This window comes from Mercenaria mercenaria, unplaced genomic scaffold (assembly GCF_021730395.1).
Source record: "Mercenaria mercenaria strain notata unplaced genomic scaffold, MADL_Memer_1 contig_3311, whole genome shotgun sequence".
Lineage (NCBI taxonomy): Eukaryota > Metazoa > Mollusca > Bivalvia > Venerida > Veneridae > Mercenaria > Mercenaria mercenaria.
Window position 1 is genome coordinate 19473 of NW_026461437.1, and position 25337 is coordinate 44809.

Genomic DNA, 25337 nt, shown 5'->3' on the forward strand with positions numbered 1-25337 from the left:
ATAATAGGCAAATAACTCGTTTATACCCAAAATTTGTGCCCTACCACACTGGATGATGTAAGAATGTGTATTTGCTAAATCTATCAAATAAGAGCACTATAGACTAGTTTTAAATATGAGAATTATAACTGTAACCTGCATGTAACTCGGACTTTTATCTTACAGGATCTTCTTCAACTCCATATTCAGCTTAATAATCTATTTCAGTTTGTTTTGATTATTGTTCCTCTTTGTTTGAGCAAAAATAAGACCATATTCATGATAATTTTATCCTAAAAAGACATATTCAAAATCATCTAAAGTACCACTTCCTACAAGGATCTCGCGCCCTAATAAAGACTTCTATTCAAAACGCTTTTAAGGCTTTTTGGACATTACATAACTTAAACCTAGAGTAAGTAACAACCATAGTTTTTGTGTTGAAATCCTCTTAGAATTCAGAATTTGGCAAAGCCCAAGTTGCAACATTTAACGGGGGAGGACCCTCATACTCCTTTTATTTAGACATATTACAACACTTTCCCAAAATAAGATGACCATCTTATTGAGAACAGCTGTCAAACACAAATACCAAAGAATGTAAATAATAATATTTATAATATCAGGTGAAAAAGTAATACACTTCTGAAACTTCAGTTAATATCCCCAACCACCCCCCTCACCTACAGCCTTGTATACATACAAAAAAAAGTATTACTGTGTATATACTATCTGATTCAGGGTTGCATCCAATGGGCTATTATTCCTTAAAGCCGGCAAACACATTTTTTAAAGCCTAGAAGTCAGATCCAAGAGAATTTAAAAGAAATTTTCTGCTGGTTCCTCTCGCAAATCTAATATAAGTAGAACTGTATTAAGCTTAAGTGAAAGAAGAGATCAGAAAACAGGCTCACTGTCTTTTAGTTTTACGGGTCTTCTCTACCCATCAGACTGCTTATACCTTGTATTAGGTCTAGGCAATTTTCACCTTTGTTCAACCTAAATGCAATTATTATTTAAATATATGGGTGAATTTTATCAGACATTTTTGCTTGCATTTACACCTTATATGCCAAACTGGTCCAGAGGCCAGGGCCCGCTCATGCTATTCATATGGATAATTTATTAAATCAAAACAAAGTCCAAAAGTGGGAAGAACAGATCTCCAAATATACATCGAAATACTCCTGGGGCCGTATTCATAAAGCATCTTAAGTATAAGTTTTGACATAAGTTGAAGATTTTACTTAAGTTTGTGGTGATTTCAGCTTAAGTCTAAGTAAACAAATTAAGTTCTATTCATAAAACAGCTTAAACTTAAGATACGTAAGAAATGACTTAAGTCAGAAAACAAAATGGCGTCGTGAGTACGATTAAAGTGTTGTTTTTCAGATAAAGGCACTTTAAACCTAATTGTGCATGCTGTATCTGTCTGAAATTAATGGGGTTTTTTTAATATTTTCGTCCACAATAAAATCCAATAATTACTTATTAAGTCGTTTTATGAATAACAAATATACTTAAGTAAAATAAATTTCTTACCTAAGTAATACTTAAGTAAATAATCAATTTCTTATAGTTATACTTAAGATGCTTTATGAATACGGCCCCAGAGCAGATCTGCAATTAATTTTTTTTTTTTTTGTAGGAGTATGCCAAACCCCAATCCCCCAACCCCGCCCCAGATTCCCCTAAACGTGTTCCGATCAACATAAGGTCTTGTCTGGATTTGCCTCTTGGAGCTCATTTATCTTTAAATCAAAATAATGTATCACTTTGTAATTTATATATCTTTTCGGCACCTGTGACGTGCTAAAGTCAAGGTATTTCAAATGATAGAAAATGCTGAGAACTGACTCCCCATTAGCAAAAAAGAGAAGTGTACGCGCATAAATTTTGTCGGGATGACCCTGCGCGTGACCTCTGACTATCAACCAATGCAAAGGCGACTTTTGTTTTTAAGTTTTAATTAGCATGTCTACTTTCATTTTTTTTTATTCCTATAAATATCTGACGGTCGAGTGACGTCATTTTCTGTGTTGTCAAAATCATACCTATGCCTTGCGAGATTGCATAAAAAGGTCCCCGGTGTCCTAAGGGTGTCCTAAGGATATGTGAACATTTTAGTATACTTGAACCAAATGTCATAGTCAAAAACATGGACAAATGCTGTACATATCGTTTCTGTAAATATGACATTAACAGGTTTATGTGTACTTACAGTACTACTGCATAAGGTTAATCGTATACATGTATAGCTGAAGAGAGTATAACTATGTACTGCCACTAAAACTCTACCTACATCAATGATATATATAAATTTGGTAGATTTAAGTATATTTGATGATGATTTTCTACATTTGAAGAAAATATCTAAATGTTAACTTTTTAAATAAATGTTAGCCAATGGATATCTTTTTTACCATGTTTGCTTAGAGAACTGTGCTCAAAATATGGAACGGCATTCTGGGTCGAATTGCTTCTTATTTAAAGGTTTAAATAATCAACGAAACTTGCATATAGCTATTTAATGTGTGCTTAGACAGAATTTATGTCTTTACCGCACCTGTTTTTTAGTAATATATTGTCTAAGAACGGTGTTACATCAACAACAAACAAAATCAAATGATGCAAAAAAGGTAGACGAAAGACAACATCGTAATTTCTCAGATTACTGTTTGATTTTCCACCTTCTGTAACTGTCTATTTCATTGTTATGGTATAACTTGGAATAACTAACCAAATCAGTTCATACAAAACCTAATAACCCTTTATTCAAAGTATGATATATTTGTGTTGAAAATAAGAATAAAGGTGGTGCAGGTAACGAAAAATTAAGGTGTTGCAGATAACGAAAAATGGTAACCGGCTATTTATATTCTAAAACCTTTAATCACATTTTCAGTTTGCAAATTTTGAAATCATTTTTAATGTACAAATATGTCACGGAACTACTTTGTGGGATATTTACAAATGCAGTTATTACAAAAAAATGACATATTGCAAAAGAAGTATGATGTTCTATACGAATTAGACCACGGACAGTCGAAATGTAATTATGTTATACAGGGACAAACGTAGATATTTTCTTACTTATTGATAAACGGCTGTAAATAGCCGCCAAACTCTTCATCTCAGTATTGTTATCTTAGTTTGTCATTTGTGTTCATTTAGTCTTTTTTTATTTATTTTACAGAAGAACTCTGTTTATGTGTCAAACAATATATTAACGAAGGAAAGTAGGTGAAAAGATAAACTCAAAGTGGCATGACCTATTTCAAAATTCGTTATTCCATAGGTTCAATAGGTAAATCACAATATTTTTCATCAAGTGTCAATTCTTGAGCGTGGCGTATTTTCTTTGTAATGACTGCCGTAGGACAATATGACCAAAGTCAAGTGACCCTTATCTTATATTTGTAAGGAATATAGAAACTACGATTTGACTGACTTACCACCATACAGGTTCATATTACTGAAATACGATTTAAACAAAATGAAACAACAAACAATCAAACCTGCTAATTGTTCACAATATACAATGGATCGTCCTTACACATCTAGTTGTTGAATTTTGTCATGGTCACCACAGTATTTTAAAATTATTTTGTGAAGCTTTATACTTACATTTCATTATCTTTTGACTTTATTTGATTTTCTAAATTCTTCAAAACGTCTTTATCTAAATGTTGAGTTGTGTTCTTGTTTTTTGCTGTAGCACTGAAATATTGAATTTGCTTAAATACATATAATTTTAAGCCTTTAGCTTCATCATGATTTATTCAGTACAGCTTTTTCCTCCCTTAATTAATCATTTATTGCTCAAATGCTTCATGTAGTGAAATAACTATGTATGAATTGCATTACTGACAATTGTAACTGCGAAGTCTTTAGCGCAGTTCCTTGTCTAATACTTAATACGTGTGTGTATTTAAGGTAGTGAGCCTAATTATGACAATCGTCAAAAAACGAACATGTATATTTTGTATGCGATTTTGATATTTTATGATTTTCACGGAAAAGCATCAGTGAGTTCACATTTACATCCTAAGATTGCCGAATTGCGTAACGAGAATACGTATAATTACACGGAATGTGCCGCGTGTCATGTATCACTACAGGTCCACTACCTTAAGTTTATTCATAGTGGATACTGATAACATATATGGACGGCTACTCCAGTGGATAGTGCAAGATACAGAAATCGCTCAAATTCTAGAAATTTCCATGACTCATAAACGTGAAAAGTGTAAAGCACCAATACAAGGGACATATATTACAATGTTAGTACTTTTTCAGAATTGTTAGTGTTTATTTTATCCGAGAGATTTTCTGAGAAATAAAAATTATTTTTGTATTGCATGCAAATTTGGAAATGGGGAATTTTCATAAAAATCATTTGTATCACCTATGTGTTCACTGACATGCATTCGGAAAAGAGTCTAGTGTATGAAACTTTTACACTGCCTAAAACAGCATCAAAAGTTTCTGGAACTTACACTTTCCTCAAACTAAGGTCGCAATCATTCTTCTGGAGGAGTCTATGTCACTTCATGTGTTTTTCAGTGTGCTTTTCATAAAAATGCACGACAAGTCGTATTGAAGGAAACTGCATAGAAACGTTATAAACGTCTTCCTGTTCCGATGCACTGTACGTACTTCAATGCCTTCTTTTATTTGAAATTTGCGTTTTTAAGGTAAGTCATCTGACTTGTATTCACTGCTGGACTAAATCGCACACCAAACAATACATAGACAAGAAGTAGTTGCAGAGTGATTAGTGCAATTACATTATTTAAGAATGATGTGCTATTTCTTCCGTTTAAATGGTTGTAAATAATCCTAACAGTATGTTATCCAATGTCAAATCAACATAATAAATGAATAATATACTAACAACTCTCAAATACAATTTGAAGCAATTCCTTCAAAACGAATACTTAATTTTAGAATACTTTTAAAAAAAGGCTTGCTCGACATTTATGCGAAAATGCGAAAAATGTTTTTTTGTGTTAAGGGTTTTCAAATAATGTGCATTAGTTCAACTCTGTTTATGAAACATTCTGTCGGCAAACAGCTCAAATGATCCACAATGGCGGGACCAGTCAAAAGTCGCATTTTTGAAAAGTTTTTACTAGTTTTGACGTGTGGCGACAGAAACTGGCAGAAATAGTCGTCATATCTGTGTCCCTGCTCAAAGTGCATGTGCATCACAAACCTTTCTGCAAGAGTTTGAGGAAGCCTGTTTTTGTACTTGCGTAATTCAGATTCTGTTTCCGAGAGTTTTAGTTTTAAATCTTCGTTTACATTGTTCAGTTTGGCTTCTGAGTTTCTATATCAGTAAAAATGATAGTTTGTTTAAACAAGAGGACCATGATGGTCCTGAATCGCTCACCTGTCCCCACATGACCAAGTTTTGAGTATGACGTCTTTTTTTTCTATTATTTGACATAGTGACCAAGTTTTTGAGCTCATGTGATCCAGTTTTGAACTTGACCTAGATATCATCAAGATAAAAATTCTGACCAATTTTCATGAAGATCCATTGAAAAATATGGCCTTTAGAGAGGTCACAAGGTTTTTCTATTATTTGACCTATTGACCTAGTTTTCGAAGGTACGTAACCCTGTTTTGAACTTGACCTAGATATCATCAAGGTAAACATTCTCACTAATTTTCATGAAGATCTCATGAAAAATATGGCCTCTAGAGAGGTCACAAGGTTTTCCTATTTTTATAAGTACTGGCCTAGTTTTTGACCGTACGTGACCCAATTTCGAAATTGACCTAGATATCATCAAGATGAACATTCAGACCAATTTTCATGAATATCCATTGAAAAATATGGCCTCTAGAGAGGTCAAAAGATTTTTCTAATTTTAGACCTACTGACCTAGTTTTTGACCGCTGTTGACCCAGTGTCAAACTTGACCTAGATATCATCAAGATGAACACTCAGACCAATTTTCATACAGATCCCATGAAAAGTATGGCCTCTAGAGAGGTCACAAGGTTCTTTTATTATTTGACCTACTGACCTAGTTTTTGATGGCACATGACCCAGTTTCAAACCTGACCTAGATATCATTAAGTTGAATATTCTGACTAATTTTCATGAAGATCCATTCAAGGCTATGGCCTCTAGAGAGGTCACACGGTTTTTCTATTTTAAGACCTACTGACCTAGTTTTTGATTGCAGTTGACCCAGTTTTAAACTTGACCTATATATCATCAAGATAAACATTCAGACCAATTTCATACAGATCCCATGAAAAATATGGCCTCTAGAGAGGTCAAAACGTTTTTTCATTATTTGATCTACTGACCTACTTTTTAACGGCACGTGACCCACTTTCGAACTTTACCTAGATGTCATCAAGATAAACATTCTGACAAATTTTTATGAAGATCCATTCACAAGTATGACCTCTAGAGAGGTCACATGGTTTTTCTATTTTTAGACCTACTGACCTAGTTTTTGACCGCACATGACCCAGTCTCAAACTTGACCTAGATATCATCAAGATGAACATTCAGACTAATTTTCATACAGATCCCATGAAAAATATCGCCTTTAGAGAGGTCACAAGGTTTTTCTATTATTTGATCTACTGACCTAGTTTCTGAAGGCACGTGACCCACTTTCAAACTTGATCTAGATATCATCAAGGTGAACATTTTGACCAATTTTCATGAAGATCTTGTGAATTATATGGCCTCTAGAGAGGTCACAAGGTTTTTCTATTTTTAGTCCTACTGACCTAGTTTTTGACCGCACGTGACCCAGTTTCGAACTTGATCTAGACCCCATGAAAAATGTGACCTCTAGAATGGTCACAAGCAAAAGTTTACGCACGGACGCACGCACGCACGGACGGACGGACGGACGACGGACGCTGCGCGATCACAAAAGGTCACCTTGTCACTTTGTGACAGGTGAGCTAAAAATGAAAGTCTATATTAAGAGCCCTATGGTAATAATACGAGTACACTGGTTAAATCTAAGTATTGTATCAGCTATTGACGTCATTTGAAAATGTTACTATAGATCTGTCAGAACTTTTAAATGACAACCACACACTTCTGCTGTTTATTAGCTAATGATGCTACTAACTGTGTAACATTAATAGTAAAATATTCTGAAATGCTATTGTATTATACCTATTTTCTTCCATGTCTTTTAATCTCGCTGCAGCTAAGTTTTCAAATTCTTTGCACTTCCCTTCTAAAGTAAGTCTGAAACAATTTAAAGACGTAAACATAATTGTAAAGTGCATGTCATGTAATGCTGAGTCCTATACAGAAATTCATATAATTTAAAAATTATGTGTAATAACAAAGATTATCAAACTTACATAATTTTCTCCTTGTTAGTGATTTCTTTTTCCTGTGAAGTAGTTTGTTCTGTCAGTTTGGCTATTTTCTGCTGTAACTCTGAATCGTCTGAACTGCAATTTAAACCAAATAACAATGGGCATAACAGGAAATAGAACTTCTTATGGCATGGTCTCTTGAAAAAGATGACGAACGTATAAACAGTGATTTCGTTATTTTATACACATGAATATTTGATGTGTTAGTGGTATACTTAATCGTAAAATGCCGCCATCAATTGACAAAACCTATAGGAGGTAATTCCATTACCCAACCATATACAGCAGATATATAAACTGTTGTATGTCAAGGAAAATTGGACTTCAGGAAACAGCAACTATTGTTTTGGCCCTGTGAGTAACCAGTCAGTTCTTAGAAAAATATATGTAGACATACTATGGTTATATTTGGCTTTCAGACACTACGCCCTTTCGTCGAATGTCGGAAAGTCTTACTGCAGACATAAACAACTTACTTGTAACTAGTTCACAGGTCACACGCTATACTAATTCGGTTCCTTCTTTATATAGACAATTAAATATTGAGACCTCATTTGCAGTACCTTGAAGCATTTCAATGATATCAAAACCATATATAGACACGTCTTCTTCCCAAGAATAAGAAAAATATTGAGCTATGCACTACATATAAGGAAAATTATCTTTTTAGAAAAACAACATCCTCTGAAAATGCTCCTATGGAATTTGCTGGTTAGCAATAACGCGTATGTAACCATTTTCTAAATGAGTAAAATTAAAACCTGGAATGCACAATACAATAAACAATAAATCAAAATTCTATATCATTAAATGCCTCACAATACCATATTTTATCAACAACTCAGAACTACATGTTGGAATACTTAACATGTAACATTTTGGTGTAAAAATCCTTTGCAAGTAGAAAGGGTATCCGAGTGTTATTATACACGCACAGACGAATAAAACAAAACCTTGCAGCATTCCTTTACTCATTAATACACCTTTAGAAGCATAGACCTCAACATACAGGAACAACAACTTAGTTTTGGCTAATTCTGTTATTCCACACATCACCTTAGCCTCGGCTTAAGTGGAACTTTATAATCTGTAAACATTGAACAAAAGGACCAGAAATTATAACCATACTGAGTCCAACAACGTAATACAACAACGTTCATACTACCTTGATGAATCGCCACTTGATGCTTGCTCTTTAAGTTCATTCTCCAACCTGAATATTAAAAACATATTCGCACGTGTTCATATGTATGTAGGCTATTTCCTGTACTAAATATACTTTCATTATGATTCAATCATATTGACATATTTTAGAATGCAGATGATTATACAAGAGAAACTATCTATAAATCCAACTTGAGTTCTCTACTATATGATGTACAAATACTGAAGTGCACAATACTATGTAGAGACCGACCCTAAACCCTCTTCACTCAATCGTAACAAACTGTTTTTATCTCCGTACAAGATGATACAGCCATCCACGTAACAGACCTAAAATATTTGTTTGACTTTCTCATGTTTCTAGATATTATCCTATACTAAAACGCACATATAATTATGTATAGGTAGCTTGGTCAGCAGACTTTTAACTCGTCAAACTGTGGGTTCTAACTTTGTCTCTTAAAAGTCATCTGTTTGTGTATAAATTTTACTAAAGGAAATGTCACATTTTCGTCTTGAGATTTCTTGGTTTGATATATTTTATTTTCAATTCTCTAAAACACAGACAAATTGAAGTCAGTCTTCTCTCAAGTTTTATTTTGTATCTGTATTTATCATACATAGATTTGTTTCCAAACTGACAGACAAAAGTTCAAAGCTTGCAACATATGCAACTTTTAAAACACCCTCAAATAACTATTTTCAGAAAATGAACCTTTAACTATTTTCTCAGATTTTGCACTTTGAATCAGTTAAGAACACATATACTATTTAAAATAAGGAGTGATTTTTTTGAAATTATTGTTTGCTCTCTCTACTATTACAATAATATTATTACCCACCTTCGGATCTGCTCATGTAGCATGCTGACCATATTTACTTCTGATACATTCTTGTTTTCTTGGCGTATTTTCTCTTCAATTTCCGAACTAAAATATTAAGAGATATGTTTGAATCACAAGTTCAAGGAAAGGTCTCCCGGAAAACACATACGTTTTTATTAGTAAAACTTTATTGAAATTAAAACTCAGTTTCTGAAGTGTTATGCTAAAGCATTGATCTTTCTTATGAATGTATTTTGCATATAGATGGCATGAAGAAATTTTAAACATTCACATTCTCTTTAAATTCATGAAAAATAGCATTTCGGGTAGCGCCATAAAATAAACAATACATATTCAAAAATATTGCAAAAAAACAATAATTACGGGATTAGATTACAGCGAAGCATGAGCACCTCCTTCTTGAGTCCATCTATTTTTACTTGTAATTCCTTTTCCTTCTCAGTCGGTGGTTTAACTTTGCCGTCTTGCTTACTGAATTAAAACCATTTACTTTTAATTGAAAGTAAAAGAAAACATATTTTGTCTTATAAAGATACTTACATTCTAAGTATTTGAAATGTCACTAGATATAATTAAGGTGCAACGTTTAAACATGTAAAATACCACAAAACAATATGTCCGTTGGAATTTCTTTTATATGGTGTTGTAAAATCTGACTCCACTTGTTTATAACCGATTTCAACTTCAAAACTAACAAGTACTTCGAAAATTGTAAACTCAAGTTGAAACCATATTAAGTGAAAACTCTTAAAAAAGAAATGTTATATGGGGAATGTCACCTTTTCGCTTTTGAACTGGCGCCTCTATTGGCTCCCTTTCCCTGGCTGCTCATGATTGTGATTTATAGTACTATATTATGCACCACAGAACTATATTATGTACCACTGAAAACATAAACATTGTTTGAAATAGAATTTTTCAGATATATCACAACGACAAACCCCTTCAACATCCTTCAACAAAAACCTTTCAATGCGTATCCCTCTGAAATAGTGCCAAACTATTTTGAATACATCTATAGTCATGCATTTGCTTGACATTATTAAGGTAGTACAGAGCTTCACAGCTATAAATTGAGCAAGTACTTGAATCAAGAAGTCGTGTATCGTATCTGTTTGTTGTTTGGTCGTATATGAAATACTACTAGGCATTCTTGTAATTAATATTTAACGTAACGTATGTTTCAATCAATTTTAGGATGTAACTTAATGATATTACTATGGAATTAGGCACTTAACTAAAGAGGGTATTAACAAATATGTCATAAAGACATCAATGCACCACTGGCGTATTCCACACAAATGGTGCAGACTCTGTAAGTATGTACATACGCATCTATTCATGTATGATGTCTGATACGTTTGATTCTGATACGAAAAAGAGACTCCTTGCAACCTTTTATATTAAATTCTATGGTATATTTCTGGCTTATTTATCCCCCCACCAAAGGTGAAGGGGATATTAGAAATGCTCTCCGTCCGTGCGTCCGTCTGTCCGTCCGTCCGTCCGTCCGTGCGTCCGCAACGATCTTTGTCCGGACCATAACTCCAAAAGTACTTGAGGGATTTTCTTCAAACTTCATACACTGATAGAACACATTGGGAGGAAGTGCAGTGTGCAAGAACAATAACTCTACCTTGCTATTTTTTGAGTTATTCCCCTTTATCTTATTTTCTTAAAAAATTTTGTCCGGAGCATAACTCCAAAAGTACTGGAGGGATTTTCTTCAAACTTCATACACTGATAGAACACATTGGGAGGAAGTGCAATGTGCAAGAACAATAACTCTGCCTTGCCTGTTTTTTGAGTTATTCCCCTTTATCATATTTTCTTAAAACATTTTGTCCGGAGCATAACCCCAAAAGTACTGGAGGGATTTTCTTCAAACTTCATACACTGATAGAACACATTGGGAGGAAGTGCAGTGTGCAAGAACAATAACTCTACCTTGCCTATTTTTTGAGTTATTCCCCTTTATCATATTTTCTTAAAAAAATTTGTCCGGAGCATATCTTCTTCATGCATGGAGGGATTTTGATATGTCTTGGCACAAATGTTTACCACCACGAGGCGGAGTGTCATACGCAGGAACCAGGTCCCTAGGTCTAAGGTCAAGGTCACACTTAGAGGTCAAAGGATACAAGAATAAAAACCTTGTCCGGAGCATTTCTTCTTCATGCTTTGAGGGATTTTGATATAACTTGGCACAAATGTTCACCACCACGAGACGGAGTGTCATGCGCAAGATCCAGGTCACTAGGCCTAAGGTCAAGGTCACACTTAGAGGCCAAAGGTCAGATACAAGAATGACTTTGTCCGAAGCATTTCTTCTTCATGCATAGAGGGATTTTGATGTAACTTGGCACAATTATACACCATCATGAGACGAAGTGTCATGCGCAGTTCCCTTCTTTAGAATTACTTCCCTTTGTTGTTACTTCAAATAGCTTTTATTGTAACTTTTTCATTACTAGTCGTAGGGAAAAATCGAGACCACTTTTCTGTAGTACAACAAACATGCTAAATCCAATTTTGAGGTGTATTTTGACCAGTCTCTTCCTGATAAAGATTTTTGTGTGGACTTGCAATTTTTTTTTTTTTTTTTTTTTTTTTTTTTTTTTTTTTTTTTAAAGATTAACTTCCCTTAGTTGTTACTATAAATAACTTATATTGTAACATTTTTATAATTGACCCTAGGGAAAAAACAAGACCACTTTTCTGTGGTACAGCATAGATGTTACTCTCCAGTTTTAGGTGTATTTTATTAATTTTATTATATATAAGGTATCTCTACCTAGTAAGGAGTTTTTTTGTGGACTTTAAAAAACAAAAGACTTACAATGATTACTAAACAACCACAAAATTAACATTCCATTTGCAAATACAGCTGCCCGGTGGGGGGATTAGCCATGTCTGACATGGCTCTTGTTGGTATATTGATGCTATGGTGTGATGTTCTGAAACATACGTTACTAGACTTAATGTTTTAAATACAGTTCCATACCGAGGTAATCTATATGCAGCAACTGAAATACACCATCTTTTGAACAAACTAGTTTGTTTGTTTGTTAATAGTTTTAAAAGTAGAATTTTGAATTTTAGTAAGAACTCAGAATTGACAACGATATAATTCGGCTAAACGACTTGTTTGTCTTCGTCACAACCACAATATGAACAAGGACTCTCATTTATGTTTTCGTTAAGGAAATGAAATATGATTGCGTAGTTCAGTAATTCCGTCCCACAGTATAAGTGATCTTTGAAAATAACTATGGTCAAAGAAATAGAACTATTAGAAAAACACATTGAAAATATAAAAACCTCTATCTTGAAACCACCACAGTCCATCGAAACACACAAAAAAAACTATCCTCGCTTTAACAAATTAATGTAACTTAATGGTCTGTGTAATCTAGGCAAAATATAACGTATGTAAGCATGATTTATGCATTAGCCTTGAAAAATGATATACGAAATATAAAATTGAATAAGTGACCTTTAAAACCTAGGTAACGCATATTTGATTCTTACATACCCTCATGTACTGTATTTCTTCTGAATGAAAGTCAAAAATATTCAGACTGCGCACATACTGTAACCAAGTCAGACTCTACTGTTAATTATCTATACGCTATCTATGTTCGAAGCAGGCCATAAATTTGCTAATCTATGCTGTCTTTATAATGGCATCATTGTCATGTTTGTATGTTCAGTAAACATAGTTTATTAAAATCAAAAGCATACGAATGCAATTGTTAGAGTGTTTTCAATGTTGCTAATTCTTCAAGGTGGAAAATTTCAATGGCGGCTAATACGTATGTTACATTTTATGTATCTTTATCAACTAAGAAGTAAGCTTACTTTGACATCTAAAATAGAAAGAAACTATTGGTACCCGAAACCTTAAAGTTTCTGAATGAAACACAAATAGTCTCAACAGCATGTGATTTATATGTACATGTACATTGTATTACATTTGTATGCACGTTATCTATAACCTAAACGGATTGATAAGTATTATATATTTTTAGGAAAATATATAAAATCGTGAATCTTAACACAATTATTTGATAATATCTTATTTAAACATACAGTAATTTTGATGATTTTATATATATTTATATATTAAAACTGGCGAAAATGTAGCTCGGTTGGGTGGAGTATTTTAACTCCTAAGTTTTTGTAGACATAGTCAAAATTTAGAATAAACTGTTACAGTGAACCTCTAATTGATTTAGAACAGTTACATAAGCAAAACGGTAATATCGGAAAGTCAGTATCGAAACAATCTACTTAAAATTCGTGTGTAGCCAATAATACTTTCAAAGAGAGAGAATTCCGCATTTTCCATACACATTCAATGTTTACTCAAATTTCTTAATTGAGTATAAGTTTTGTTTGACATATAGTAGAAAGCGACATCCGGCTTAAAGGCTCAAAACAATCCCGGAATAAATGTATAAATTGCTGAAGTGGTTGAACATTTGCCTAATTTCTGGGTTACGAAATCGAAAAACTAGAGAACTTACAGAAACTTGCCCTCAGACCATTTATATTTCTTTCGTTCTTGTGATAAAGTACATTAAATGTAGTTCACATCACTGTAAATGAAACACTATAATTTGTCGGCTGAACCTAGGTATCTGGTTTATATATACGGTTTTAAGTTCGAATCTGAAGAAAGCTTTAAGCGTCATTTAAAAATTAATGTCTTGAAAAAGGTTTCACATGAGCTTGCTTGGAGCATCCGTGACATTCGTACTTAAAATATTCGGTTTTCTGATTGTTAAAATTCATGTTGAACTACACATAAATCAAAACTAGAAGGCACATAAATCTACATTATGTTACACTGAAAATATGTCTTAAATGATCTACAGAAATGTGAAAAGATTATCAAACTTACATATGCACTGTTTAAAACCTTAAATTCCTTTCGCACAGCGAATGTCACTATTTACTTCCTTAGTTACGTATAAACAAAGTAACCAAATATGATTAATTCTAATTTCATTTCTTACATGATTTACTTCCTGGAAGACACTTAAATTTTAAATTCTACGTATTCCTAAATACCATGTCTTGTTTAAATATCGATCCGTGTAAACTACTTGGCAGATCGGTCGTATAATTTAATCTATAATCGCACATAAAGTTTTGATAATACAAACAAACTTTGTTAAGGTTTTACTTCAGTTAATTTAAATTGGGGTAATTTTATACGTAGTTTATAAACAGATTCAATATTATCTTATAGCGGTAGGGAACCAGTTTATAGTCAGTCATGATAAAAATCGGCTAAACGACATGTTTGACTCAGTATAATATTAAATGTTTCAGTTATAGACGGTTTAAAAAGAACGTTCTTAAGATTTTCGACCTTCTTTCTTAACGACATTACGCGATAAAATCACGATTGATACGTCTATATATCAAATACCTAAGTTATCAATTAAGCAAAAGTTTTTAGAAAGCGATCTTAAAATTACGGAAGCTTATTAGGGACATTTGGTCTAAGTTTTTATGCATTACCTCTTGTGTGTGCTGTATTATGCGTTACTTATTATTCATTACCTCTTAGATTATACACGCAAGGTAGAGGTGAAGCGGGAAACATGAACTGAATCCTTTACTGATATGTCGAATGTATAAAGTTTTCTTTCACAAAGCTCGACCGAATAGCTCTGTTAACTTGAATCTACATTCCGCATGGTCTAATGTACTTTGTTACCAAAGTATTTGATCGGTATGATTTTGGCAAGAAAGTGCGCTAAGAAGAGGTCAATATATGCTGTGAAATGTGTGGTTCCCATAGGAAGATATATAGCCAAGACTCAGAATGTCTAGTAAGACTGCTCAGACCTATAGTGTTCAAATTTCCAAACATGTACAAGATGCTATATAGAGAGCTATTAACACTTGTTGAAGAAAAGGTTGATTTAATCACTTATTAACATAATGAAAATATCTTTCATTTCATCATATCAGTTTTCATTGCATCTGTGAAAATAAAGAAACTATTGGATATGATACAGATTTGGTTAGGGGACGTTCAATGACGTTTGAACCAATTCCTTTGCCTCAGGGAAGTTTTATGTAAATTAAACTTGGGTTTACGCAGAACATTGATTTATAGCAAAAATCGCACGTACGCTTTAAGATTATTTTCATCGAAATTCTTAGCTGAAAAAGGGACACTAAACTGTTGAAGTGATAAATGTTTTTTAATAGCTTTTAATACTGGTGAAGTTATAAATACGCTGGAAGAAAACTTCAGTCCTTAGTGCGGCGCAAACTGCGAATTCCTACTAAAGTCTTATTTATCAGCTCTTGCATATATAAAATGTACACACATATGCATTAGGTATTTCAACTTACATCTTATGTCAAAGGTATTAGGCATTAGGTATTTCATCTAATGTTAAAGGTAATAGGAATTAGGTATTTCATCTTTTGTCTAAGGACTTATATACTCTCTATTGAGGCTATCGTACCTTATAATTGTAGCGGTTCTCGTATCGGGTGGCCTCGGTAGCTCAATTGGTAGAGCGTTGGCACGGTAAACCAAAGGTCCGAGATTCGAGTCCTGGTCGAGGCTGCACATTTTTTCTGAGACTGTTACATTTGGGGGCTCGTCCGGGATGCTCACCCTTGGAGCCCATGCAGGGCGAAGCAGTTTGGCTGGGGTGTGCATCTGAATTCGGTTGACAGTCTGCGGCAGACATTGGCCAGGAGTGCCAATGTCTCGCAATAAAAGGGAAAGTGTGTAGCTGTTCTCGTATCGGGTGGCCTCGGTAGCTCAGTTGGTAGAGCGTTGGCACGGTAAGCCAAAGGTCCGAGGTTCGAGTCCTGGTCGAGGCTGCACATTTTTCCTGAGACTGTTACATAATAGATAAAGTATATAGTTTGTATAAATATAGTGTTCAGTTACAGACATGTTAGTTCAGAGATTACTAACTGCGCAGTTAACAAAAGACGACGCACAAGATCTGTAATGAAATATATAATGCTGCACGATAACAAACCGAGAAAAGAAAAAGAAAAAAAAGAAAAAACAGAAAATAAGAAATGGGTTTATTTAGCCTGTTTATGGGCAGCAATGAAATATATGATTCTGCAAGACAACAAACTGAAATGAAGAAATGGGTTTTATCGAGTCTGTTTATAGGCAGTAATGAAACACATAATACTGCATATGCCCATTTGCGCCAGTTTAAGCCATTCTCTATTTTTAGGAACAGCCAAATCCCGACTTCCTTTTATAATAAGTATAATTTACTTAAGTCATGGCCATGGTCTGGCTTTGAAAACTCAAACCACAACACCAGATGTACAACGTAACATGTTTAATAACAATCCTAGGTCTGGTGACTCTAGGTTAAATATTTTTTTGAGATATACATGACATATATATTCGGACAGACGTACTGACAAGAACAATTTTAGGTCTCCTTTTAGGTCTCCCATAAAACAACAAGAAACAAAAGAACAAAAGCTGCCGGTTGACAGCGCACTCGACTATTCGAAGAATTGATGGAAGTATGGGTTGAAAATATCTGACAAAAGATAAAAAAATAGATATTATTATTATTATTATTATTATACCAGATTTATATAGCACCCTTCTCATGATCAATTTCACGTTCGAAGGCGCTTTACATAGTTCAAATGCAGCCACACAGGGCGCATAATTCATCCTCTACTAGTACAGACACATAGCGATCTGACCAGAGGGACAGAGTGAGACAAAGCCCCCACGACAGAGAGATCAGAAATCAGATACAGGCTTGTCCGGCTAACTTAGCCTAGCTCGTTTCGAATAGACAGCCTGGTTCTTTAACGTGCCCAGTGTATAGCACTGATACACGCAAGGATTGCCCACAGACACTTGGGGTTCGGACCTCCACACACCCCATTCTCCTACGCCCCTGGTTAAGTTTAGCCAATATATTTTAGCATTTTACCATGTATTGAGCATAGGTGACGATCATAAAAAGCATTTTGTAACATTTCAGCGTGTTTTTAAAAAATGCACTTTTACCATCAATGCTCTCAATACTAGAAGATATGCAACTTCTCACGAACAATGGGAACACTTGCTTGCGCTGGACCCTCGCTTTGTGTAGTGCATGTCATAAACCGGGAACCAAAATTGTTACTCTTACGGCTATGTTGAACCAGATCATCACTTCTTTATGTAAACAAACCTCGTGTAACACGTGGTGAAGCGATAATCCGGTTATAATGCAGTCGAAGCGGTATCAATTTTCACCCCCTGGTACCGGCGCCCCCAAGTACAGGTGGCACTCACACATACAGCGCTCGATAAGCAATTTTGGAGGAGCGGTGGTGTAAGTATTTCTTATTGTATCTCCGGTAATTCAAAACTTTTTGTAAAATGAAAGATATCTGAGCCCTGGTGAATAACTGATGACTATGTTCCGTGAGTGTCACAACATTTCATCTTGAAATAAACAAAATACGGCGAGTTAAACGTGAACGTTTGACTCAAAAATGTCAAATGTAAAAAAAATCACGTAAAATACTCAGTAAATACTCCAGATGTATTCATTTTTGATACAGCTTCGTATAGTCATATCTTCCTACAATAACCAGTTCAAATTCCAAGACTTAATTTGTTATATTTAAAGAATGACTCGTGTTTAAAGAAGGTAAGTGGTTTCAAAACGGCACTCACATCGCACAGGTGTGCATTTTTTTTGACGCTCACCAAGTACAGCTAGAGAAAGGTCTTCAGAAATGTGGAGAAATCGTCAGCTCTAAGGCAACTACAACGGAAAAGAGATGAATCGGACTGGTTAGTTATGTGTGGTAGAGATTACACCACCAAGAACAGTTTGATGTTGGATTAAACAGTAGTTAATGGAACTAGTCATTACGTCTCATGTCTGCTATTAAATCGGAATGACTCGCATCGATTCCTGAGAGAGCCAAACAAGAACTCATTAATTGATAAATTCCATGAATTAATAAGATATTAAAATATGAGCGTCTTTTGTACCGAACAGACATTTTAACAAAATTCTTTGGTGGCTGATATATGCCATTCCGTCTTTCCGCTAATTTTAGGTGCCGATTTATAACGTAAATATCGACTTTTCGCTCAGCGCCCCACTAATTATCATGTTTTCAATCCACGCTCTCGCCCTTTCTTATTCCTAGTATTTTCTGTATGGAGAATCGCAGACAAAAAATTTAGATTTAGTATGTAAATCGTCGGGGGGAGTCGAGCGAAAACTGGCTGATCAGCAGGCTCCGTAGCAAGAAGTTGAGGTTTGAAAGGCATAACATTGGTGGGCACCCGGGCACCCAGCCGCTTTACATCTTGAATCTCACTCAACGCCAGCACCCCCCTCCCCCCCCCCCCCCCCCAACCCCCGCCCCATCCCCATAATCGTGTTTTCGCTCCGCGTCGCCACATGTTATCGAGTTTTTGCTCGCTAACCACTCCGCGTTTAACTTTTTTTAATTCTCGTGTTTTCGCTCGACGGGGTCGCGTGGCGAATTGATGAAATGGTATAAATCATCCACCGTAAAAACCTTCTATTTTTCTGTTATGAGTGTTTACTGAATCTTAAATCTAATGAAACAAGTAAAATATTTTCGTTCAACATTTATTATACATTCAATGTAGGCGTATGGTAAGTTGTTAAAATTAAAGAAAAGAATAGAAAACTTGTCAGTCCGTTATAAATGAGTTTTACTAACTCTAATTAACTATAATTAAACATTTATTCCACACCCCAACGAAAAAAGTATCGACCTGGCTCTATATATATCATACGGATGCTCACTGCATTATACTGGTATTCAAAAACGTTGAGATTGACCTGAAATATTGTTTAGTAACGGCGTTTAACCAAACGCATACGCACGCACAAACGCACGCAAGCACACACATATCTTCTTGCAAACCTTACCGTCCACTGATCCCACTGAGTCATATGAATGTTTTGAAGCACGTTTTTCATTTTTCAACGAAATCCTAGGACATATCAAAATTTAGCATTAATCAGTTTTCAAGAAGCTTTTTAATAAAAAATAATGTTAAAATATTGTCGCCGTAAGTTTTAACATAGAAAGGTCGACTTCTACAGTCAGTTTTTTAACGATATAAAGATTTATGATCATACAGGCACCACACTGAGAGTAAACAACAACAAGGTCTACGTTTCTGAAGACTTTTCTCCAGCTGTACTTGTTGAGCGCCAAAAAAATTAACACCTGTGCGATGTGAGTGCCGTTTTGAAACCCCATACCATCTTTAAACACGAGTCATTCTTTAAATATAACAAATTAAGTCTTGGAATTTGAACTGGTTATTGTAGGAAGACATGGCTATACGATACTGTATCAAAAATGAATACATTTGGAGTATTTACCGAGTATTTTACGTGTTGTTTTGACATTTGACATTTTTGAGTCAAACGTTCACGTTTAACTCGCCGTATTTTGTTTATTTCAAGATGAAATGTTGTGACACTCACAGAACATAGTCACCAGTTATTCATCAGGGCGCAGATATCTTTCATTTTAAGAAAAGTTTTGAATTACCGGAGATACAATAAGAAATACTTACACCACCGCTCCTCTAAAATCGCTTATCGAGCGCTGTATGTGTGAGGGCCACCTGTACTTGGGAGCGCCGGTACCAGGGTGTGATTTTGGTACCCGGCAATGATATGCGCAGTTCAAAGCAGGGATCTATTTGCAAGGAAGTGTTCCATAGAATTTAGATAGATTGATTTATATTATTTATTGATTTCTCGTCGGAATACAAACGACAGTTGTCGGGACCGGTGTCATTTAACAGAATGGTAACAGATCTGACGATTGATACCAGTGATTCATTGGTAGGGGTTCATTTAAACGTTTAACTGGCTATTGTTTCTCTAGTGTTCGTGAGAAGTTGCATATCTTCTAGTATTGAGAGCATTGATGGTAAAAGTGCATTTTTTAAAAACACGCTGAAATGTTACAAAATGCTTTTTATGATCGTCACCTATGCTCAATACATGGTAAAATGCTAAAATATATTGGCTAAACTTAATCAGGGGCGTAGGAGAATGGGGTGTGTGGAGGTCCGAACCCCAAGTGTCTGTGAGTGTGTCTGGGTTGGGTACCGGTATTTATGGAGTTAGAAGAAGAGGCTTCATATCGACTTCATTTATCTTGCCAAATTATCATGGAGAACGTACGCCTCTTTATTCATAGTTTTGTTACACGAACATACTTCTATCAGGTATAGAGGAATATTTTTTATCATAAAATCTGAAAATTAGATCCCTCGGAATCACCGAGAACAAGGCAAACAGTGAAAATTGCAGCCTCGGTTTCACTGAGTCTGTTCATGGGCAGTAATGAAAAATGCAACACTGCCCTCGCCCCTCAACACCGTCTTAAGCAGTATTCAATCTTCAAATCTAAATGAGTTGAAATCAATGATTCCGAAAGACTAGACAAAATAACAACACTGAGATGAAGTCGGGCGACATTTTACGGCCGCCACACAGCACTTAACAACCGCTAAATTATTCTAACTATTCCTCCAACAATGTCCATCCAACTAAATGAAATTTGGTATACATTATTAGCATGAATAGACATATACACATTATCGAGACATCCAGGTTCGATTATTTGTTCTGGATATGTGGTCCTTTTTCGGACTTAGAGATATCGCACGACTTTCATGTATATTCTTACGTACAGCAGTATGTCTCCCTCATATCCACCGATCTTGTCCTTTAACTTGGTCCTTTTTCAGAATGAAAACTTGATATTGCCCCTTTTACGTTGAAGGCTCAAAATGCCTTTATTTAAAATGTGGCTGCCACATTTTCCGGTATGAACATAAAATCTATTAATTTCTTTTTAAATCCTATTCCCAGTAACTTGCCAAAGATTTGAATATTGATGAATAATAGTAGTTTTATTGAATATATTGTTTTTTATTACCTCCCTTGATGGTTCTAACTGTTAAAGTTCATGTACAGTATTAAAAGTAGAACTTTTCTAACCATGTAAGTATGCATACTACTAGTATCTATTTGGACAGCTCTTTCATATGTTTTTAACGTAAAATTAAAATAATAAACTTTATGGAATTTTAAGGTTTCTGTTTTCCTTTCGGGTATTTTTTTCTTCAGAGCAGACGGTCACACACAGTTGGAGGTTACCCATCTACGTGATGGACCTATCTCGGACAAATACATGGTACGCGGAAAAGGTCCTGCAATGTTGATGAAATGAGAGCGTATATCTTTAACAATAAAATATAGATTTTAGATGTTTTTCATTTTCAACATACTGTATACTTGGGCCGTTCCAAGAGAATTATACTGGAAAATCATTGTTTTTTTGATGTTCATGCAGAAACTAGAAACAAGTATGTTGTAATGCAGTTATTTAAGGCTAATCAAATCAACTTCTACCATATATTACAAATGTCTTTGTTGTCATAAGTTCCAAAGCACCTATGCATCATGGAAATATAATGGTGTGTTGATAAAAAGTCAGTGATGAAACCCAAAATGTACGGTTAAGTTCTTTTTCAGTAAAACCATTTTAAACTGTTCCTAATAATTCAAATGTATGATGTTTAGTAAGTGTTACACGTAATTTGTTGCATTATTGACTTGCAATACACGACATGCACGACGACGTCATACTACTTTCATGATGTTCTTAACCTTTAGCCTTCTGATGGAAAGTGATTCTGCCTTTGTGACCAGTGCAGACAAATATCAGCTTGCACGTCCGTGTATGCTGATCATGGTCTACATTCTTCGCTATTCGGTCAGTAAATTTTGAAATTTTAGAAATTTAGCAAGGTAAAAGTTTAAATCACGTCTCAAAATCCCTTCGGTGGCTTACTTATAAGCACTGTACCTCTAAAATAGTGAAGATAATTACTACAAATTTTCATATTTGAAAGGTAAAAGAATGTTCTTTATGAAAGATTATTTTCTTATCTTAAATATTATATTAGGACTTTTTGTCTTTAATTTCTTATTGAATGGTCATTTATATGTTCTATCATTTTAAAGAGAAATGATTTTATTTCTTTTTCTTTATTTACTCTCTTAATGGGCAATTATGAAAATAAAGATGACTGCAATTGACTGGTATTTCCTTAACTTTTGTTAACATGTTAGGCAGTACAAAGTAACAGAAAACAAACTTTGCATCTTTTTCTTAACCTTATGAATAGATGAATAACAAGAAAAAGACAATTTTAAACACAAGATTCTTTGATCTTACATTTGTAATTACACTTTCAAGATAGAGAAGTGAAAACATCATCATGAAAAAAAACATGGACATATATCAAACAGAGAATACCATGTTCCAAGACCAAAGCCTCCGCAAAACGAAACCCACAGTACGCAGACGTACACACTACAAACAGACGCACACACACACGCGGACACACACACACACACACACACACACACACACAAAGCAAACATCCGAGGACAAAACGAACAAATAAAGGAACACAGTGGGGCACCGCCTTGGAACGGTCAGAGGCAAAAACACCACTGGGGAGCTTATACCGGTTTATGGTGCGCATCCAACCTCACACTCTTACCCCCACCATGTTCCAAAGACACGGGACAGTGTTAATAAAAGTAATCCCCGCCAGGTGAATCTCTAACGCACAAAAAGGGCATAGCATGTCAAACACAAAAAAGCTCCTGTATAAATATATAAAAAAACAAACCTTAAGAGCCAAAAACGTATGTACTCAATGCCTTTACAGAGGATAGAGCAACAAGAGAAACACTCTAAGTGCCCGACGAACTGCACTAGCTTGAAAAGTTTTTACATTATTACCCTCCACACACACACATTGCTACCTCATATCACGATTTGATGAAGTCTCGAACTCGCAGCAGTAAAGTGATTTGGAGTCAGCGAATTGACCACTCATCTAATTTGTATCGTGGTAGCCAAATGAAATTCAACCTTCAACAGTGTGCGTGCGTGCGTGCGTGCGTGCAACAGTTTCGAAAATCAGCAAACGAATGCGTTACACTATACATGTACATGTTTAATGACTGTTTCCTTTTTTATTACGACTATCTGATAATGTTATCTAATAACAACAATCTTTGTTATTTTTAGATGCAATAAAATCTCAAAAAAACCTTCAATTAGTCATTACCAGATGTTTAATCCTTATATTTATTTTACAAATGAATAAAACAAATACAAACTTTTAATTAAATCCATAGAAATCATGTTTTAAACTAAAAGGCTAACGAAAACAAAACAAAAAACAAGGCAGTCTAAAAGACAGCTGTATCCCCCGCCGTTGTTATGGATAGTGAAAGGGTTGATGGTATTTGGTGGAAGCATTGACAATGTTAAGTATATTTTATAGTCCATGTATGACGACATCAATACCTTAATTTGTGACCTTGACCTTGAGCCTGCATTGCTGACTCTTTGGTTTTGCACATCATCTCAATAAGGTCAGCACTTGACCAAATTTTCAAGAAAATCCTTCAAGTGGCCTAGCAGAAAAAGAGCGGACAGGAAATTGAAGGCTCAAATATTTGAGTTGTGACCTTGACCTTGAATTGGCATGATGTGAATTTTGAGTTCTGCGCATCGTCCTGATAAGAGGAATATTACAGCCGAGTCTTACTAAAATCCTTCAAGGGATTCAGGAGATACAGAGCGGACACAGAATGGAAGGCTCAAACCTTTGACCTTGAATTATGACCGTGACCTTAAGTCAACATGATTGACAAAAGTTCTGCACATCGTCTTGATGAGGTGATCATTTGACCCAAAGTTTCATGAAAATCATTAAAGGGGTTTAGGAGATACAGAGCGAACACAGAATAGAAGGCTCAAACATTTGACATTTAGTTGTGGTCTTGACCTTGTGCCAACATGGCTGACTTATAAGTTCTACAAATTGTCTTGATGATATGATCATTTGACCCAAGTTTCATGAAAATCCTCCAAGGGGTTTAAGTTATATGGAGCAGACACAATTGTTACGGACGGACAAAGACCATTCTTATAACCCCCACCACCCGCGGGGGATTAAAAATGTAGTGTCGACATCTGGATTTAACTCGCGATTAAAAGATTACGAGGCAAACGCTATATCTACTGCCCCACTGTAACTAATTATTGTTAGATGTTGCAATAAAGATATATAACATATTTAACAATTTAAAGGGAGGCTTTCAAACAAACGCAGCCGCCAGTAAAAAAAGTCGATGGATCTAACAGATTTTTAAATGGTACTTTTAAAGATGAACAGTATCTCATAAAACGTATGCAATAATATAACGTACATACAGGTTTAATGATACATCGGCCTTTTCAAACTTGATTATAAGACGCCTCGACAAATCAAACCTGTTACTGAACACGTAACCACAATATGCAGTGTCATATTTTTCCGTGGTTTAGCGGAAGTTTCCGAACACGAAGATATAAGTGCCTTCTGCAGCCATGAGAGCTGTACATTATGGTAACCTCATTGTGCTTAGTTCTATGCTGCATTCTGCATAGTGACAAGGGAGAGTGTGTGTACTCGCATATCTTATTTGGGAGAATATGTCTGTCAACTGCGTAAGAGTGAGCACATTCACCCCTGTCCAGGAACCACTTTTATTCATGTCATTCGTAAATATGTAACATAGACACATGGTGAAGGAATGATGTAAGTGTACCACAAGCCAATAACACAATGTAGCATGTTGCATTGCATGGCCGAAAGCAAGATATATTCTAGACTTATGTAAAGTATGAATATTGTAGGCATATCAACAAGGAATGATGTAACCATATAAATATCATGTAGAGACATGGGCATGTAAAAATGCAAGATATATTTTCAGTTGTCAAAATCTTCATGTCGGTTTGACCGATAGTGGATTGCATGTGTCATAAAACAATATGCAATTTTTGCTTCAATTTTGTTCC

At 35.0% G+C, this 25337-nt stretch overlaps 1 protein-coding gene and 1 non-coding gene across 2 annotated transcripts in view; one reads left to right on the forward strand and one right to left on the reverse strand.

Moving 5' to 3' along the window:
• The window catches only part of LOC128552937 (uncharacterized), a gene marked incomplete at its 3' end in the record, with an annotated part of 32586 nt that extends 18122 nt beyond the window's left edge, over positions 1 to 14464 (reverse strand). Inside the window, exons 1-9 of the mRNA XM_053534016.1 lie at positions 14269 to 14464; positions 10142 to 10246; positions 9726 to 9833; positions 9360 to 9446; positions 8519 to 8566; positions 7336 to 7428; positions 7142 to 7216; positions 5198 to 5311; positions 3607 to 3699 (exon numbers count right to left, since the gene is read on the reverse strand). Coding sequence (XP_053389991.1) covers positions 3607 to 3699; positions 5198 to 5311; positions 7142 to 7216; positions 7336 to 7428; positions 8519 to 8566; positions 9360 to 9446; positions 9726 to 9833; positions 10142 to 10194 — 671 coding nt within the window. The remainder of the gene's footprint in view (positions 1 to 3606; positions 3700 to 5197; positions 5312 to 7141; positions 7217 to 7335; positions 7429 to 8518; positions 8567 to 9359; positions 9447 to 9725; positions 9834 to 10141; positions 10247 to 14268) is intronic.
• A 1686-nt stretch (positions 14465 to 16150) lies between these two features.
• On the forward strand, positions 16151 to 16223 carry Trnat-ggu (transfer RNA threonine (anticodon GGU)). Its single transcript has one exon. It is a non-coding gene; the product is annotated as a tRNA-Thr (tRNA).
• The last annotated feature ends 9114 nt before the right edge of the window (positions 16224 to 25337 follow it).